At 50.1% G+C, this 3,924-nt stretch overlaps 1 protein-coding gene across 1 annotated transcript; it reads right to left on the bottom strand.

The window, feature by feature from the left end:
• Positions 1–1,043: 1,043 nt before the first annotated feature.
• Positions 1,044–3,924, bottom strand: SOX21 (SRY-box transcription factor 21). Its single transcript, XM_036457103.2, has one exon. The coding sequence runs from the start codon at positions 3,661–3,663 to the stop codon at positions 2,824–2,826; it is 840 nt and encodes a 279-aa protein (XP_036312996.1). The 5' UTR covers positions 3,664–3,924; the 3' UTR covers positions 1,044–2,823.

The raw sequence follows: 3,924 nt of genomic DNA on the forward strand, positions 1-3,924 counted from the left end.
CTTCTCATTCAATACTCCAGAGCGTGGCTCTCAGAAAGCGCAGTTCTTTGGGAAAAGGGGAGGGGTGGTGGTGGTGGTGGTGGTAGGGGGCGGGGAATCTCCGGCCGGTGGGGCCGAGCTGCAAGTCTCAGGGAGGTAAACTAAGATTTAGGGCTGGGGTGATTTCCAGAGAGCCGCAGGAAGTTCCGTGTTGAGAAGTGATGGGCTGCTACAAAAGGCAAAAGACGAAGGCTTGAAAGGATTTAATTAACCGTGTCAGGGATAATTACCCCTGGACAGTCCAAATTAGTTTTGCATAATCGCTCAGAACCATATGAATTAACTTATAATATTGCAAAGAGCTCGGGGAATAACAGGAGAGGGATCGTTTTAATTAGTGAATCAGGGTCAAACCAGCAAAACCTATTTCTCACATTTCCAAAACTTTTCATGGTTTTTTAAAATATCATTCCATTGGGGGGAAAACAATGACTTTAAGGAGTTGGGTTGCTTATAAAGACGTGCAGCTCAAGAGATGGTCTCTGTCAGTGGGGAAGGAGTTTAAAACTAGTTGAGTGCTGTGTCCTGAGAATTTCTACTTGGTGAAATAAAGATCTCTCTTGATTAATTTTTTTCTCTGATATTCTTCCTGGTACCTTATAATCTCTTCTCCAAAATTAACAACCTTTGTGATTTCACACATTTTCCAGTGGAAACTTGTCTAGCTCTGGAAATGCAACCCTCTCCGTTAGAATGTGTTATACTTCCATTTAATACCATTAGCATGACAAAATAAAGCCCTAGGGAAGCCAGACGTTGTATGTTGTTGTTAGCTGTGATAATTCTTCCAAATAAAATCTTAAGGTGTACATAAGGTATATGCCAGAGATACGTGAACAAATTACACCGATTTAAGTGGCGGGGCTCTCCTACTAACAAGATAAAGTGGTCAGGCAACTTTCCCCTCTTCAAATGTTACTGGAAACTAGTGAAATGCTTTGAACGGTCTGGATGTTTTCAATGGGCTCTGTTCTACTGGTTCATGAATGCCCTTTTTTTTCCTCCCCCCCAAGATAATACAACTACTTGGGTTTTTAAATCTTCTTTCCTATTCACGATTAAAAATGTGATAAATCAGGTTTTTGGCTCTGAATAACAATGGCCTGATTTAGATTTCCTAGTAAATCTATTCAAAAGTGAAACAAAGGCTGCCTTTGGAGGATACCTTACACTTCACCTGGGCCAGGCACGTAAGGGCAATTCAGATAAAAATCTTGTTAGGAACTCAACAAGAAATAGAGGATTTTCTCTTTTCCCTGGTTCAGGCTTTATTTAAACTCTTTGTTCAAAAAAATGAACAGAGTGATAGTCGGATTCTAATTTACAGATATAGTTTAGATGTCTAATATTAAATTAGAAGATCACACAAGAAAACCATTTACACATAAAGGTTAAAACCAATACTTAAAACTTTTAAAAACTGTATATTACAATAAAGCCAAAATGAAACTAAATACATGTTAGCCAACTTCATTCACAAACATTAGTCAAAATATACATTTAGAAAGGAACACAAAAGCTATAATTGAGGAAGGCTCTTTTCTCTAAAATGTGTTTTATCATAAATTGCAAATGAATTGCAGATGATCTAAAATATAAGCTAATTAGGGAGGGAACTCCAAAACACATTTAAACGGTTCAAGTTGGTGGAGAAACGCTGGCTGACAAGGAGAGACATCTGTCAAAACAATTCTGTGGTTTTTTTTTTCCTTTAGTTTTGCTAAATAATAAATATATAATTACCATTCAGACAAAAAAAAAAGAGTCTGATTTAATCTTAGGTAACATTGTGATTCTAAAACCACAATTTTTAAAAGTTAACTTTGATACTTGCTCAAAATGCTTTAGAGCCTAAAATCGACTCAAATTTAGGGCAACGCAAATGAACACATTCGCAGACTTAATTTTTTCATGAATATGTACACATTTACAATCTCAGCCATAGGGGAAAATAGAAACAGGGCCTTTACATTGTCTAGAAGCTGTGTCAGAAATCCCAAGTGAGTGGACTCAGGGTGATTTCTACCTGTTTTGTTTTTATCTGAGGGGGAAGGTCCAATTGACAACTTTTCAATCTCACACATATTTCTTGTTTGCATTCCTTGCTCTTGAGAAAGAGCTCTTGCTCTGATTTGCATATGGCGTAAGAGACCGCGGATCATCTCCCAAACAAAAGGCCAGATTCGAGCTGGTCACTGGTCAAGAATGGATCTGGCCTGGGGTTTTTGCTTGAGAGAGCAGAGATTTGCAAAGTTCAAAATAGTACCATTAGGGAGCGAGATTGCTCAGAACCAAATTCCGTTCCAAAGAAACGAATAGCATCGATCTGGTTTTCCCTTGTGTCAGCCATTTCAGACCTAACATTTGAACAGTGTGCATGCAACACAGACCAGGAGTGAAAAGAAAAAAAAAAAAGATAATGAGAAACAAAAACAAAACCGACAATAAACGTCCAACCAACAAAACTGGAGGGCCCAACACGTGAAAAAGTTACTCCTCCACCAATAATGGGCCAAAACGCAACAGGTTCCGAAGTGCAAACCAAACTGCCAACTGCTGCCGGAATGAATACCACCGCCCGCTGTCAAGTTGGCTGCCCAAGTGCGGTCCTAAAATGATCCTGGGAATGCCCACGCGCACTCCGCGCCCCCCGACTGGCATCTCTGCCTCTGCCTGGCACCTATACATCTTCTGTACAAACAGCCCGAGGTCCCGCAGAGCTCGTACCTATACATATGTACATGTGTGCGCACCCCGAATCTCGCCAGGTGGCCCCGCGGGGGGTCATAGCGCGGCGGCGTAGGCCGCGGGGTAAGGGTCCAGCTGAGGCTTGCCCATGCCCGGCAGCAGGATGTAGGCGAGCGGCGGCTGCAGCCCGGGGCTGGGCCAGGCGCTGCAGTTGCACGGGATCATGTAGCCCGGGTTGCCCGGGCTGGGGTGCGAGTGCGTGTGCCCCCCGGCGGCCGCCGCGGCCGCTGCAGCCGCCGCCGCCGCCGCGCCGTGGAAGGCGCCCGCGCCCGCGGTCGGGTAGCCCAGCGACGACGCGTACGGGAGGCCGGACGACGACGACGAGATCTCTGCCATCTTGGAGCCCAGGTCGAGCAGGGAGTAGGGGCTGCCCGCGGCGGCGGCGGCGGCTGCGGCTGCTGCGGCGGCGGCCGATTGCGGGAAGAAGACGCGGGCGGCGGCGGCGGCGGCGGCGGCCGCCGCCTTCTCCGGGTTGGCGAGCAGCGACTCGGGCACCAGGCCGCCGCCGCCCGCGCCCGCGTGCAGCCCGGCGCCCGCCTTGAGCGCCGGGTGCTCGGCGTCGGCCACGCCGCCCCCGAGGCCGTAGGGCACGGGGAAGGCGAACTTGTCCTTCTTGAGCAGCGTCTTGGGCTTGCGCCGCGGCCGGTACTTGTAGTCGGGGTGCTCCTTCATGTGCATGGCGCGCAGGCGCTTCGCCTCGTCGATGAACGGCCGTTTCTCCGACTCCGTGAGCAGCTTCCACTCGGCGCCCAGGCGCTTGCTGATCTCCGAGTTGTGCATCTTGGGGTTCTCCTGGGCCATCTTGCGCCGCTGGGCCCGCGACCACACCATGAACGCGTTCATGGGCCGCTTGACGTGGTCCACCGGCTTGGCCATGCTCTCGCCGCCGGGCCGCGGCTGCAGCCCGCCGCCGCCCGGGCCGCCGCCCTGGGTCCGGAGGAGATCAATGCTGGCCGCCCGCGGGGACGCGCTCCCGCCCGGGAGGAGGGGGCCGGGGGGCCAGCCCAGGGCCGCGCCGCGTCTCAGGCCGCCCTGCCCGCTCCGGCGGAGCGATCGGGGGGAGAGGGGGGCACAACACTCTCCGGAGCAGGATAACTTTCAGGCGCACGGTGCCCCCACCCGACGGGGGCAGTTTGC

This window comes from Pipistrellus kuhlii, unplaced genomic scaffold (assembly GCF_014108245.1).
Source record: "Pipistrellus kuhlii isolate mPipKuh1 unplaced genomic scaffold, mPipKuh1.p scaffold_m20_p_3, whole genome shotgun sequence".
In the NCBI taxonomy this organism is placed as follows: Eukaryota; Metazoa; Chordata; class Mammalia; order Chiroptera; family Vespertilionidae; genus Pipistrellus; species Pipistrellus kuhlii.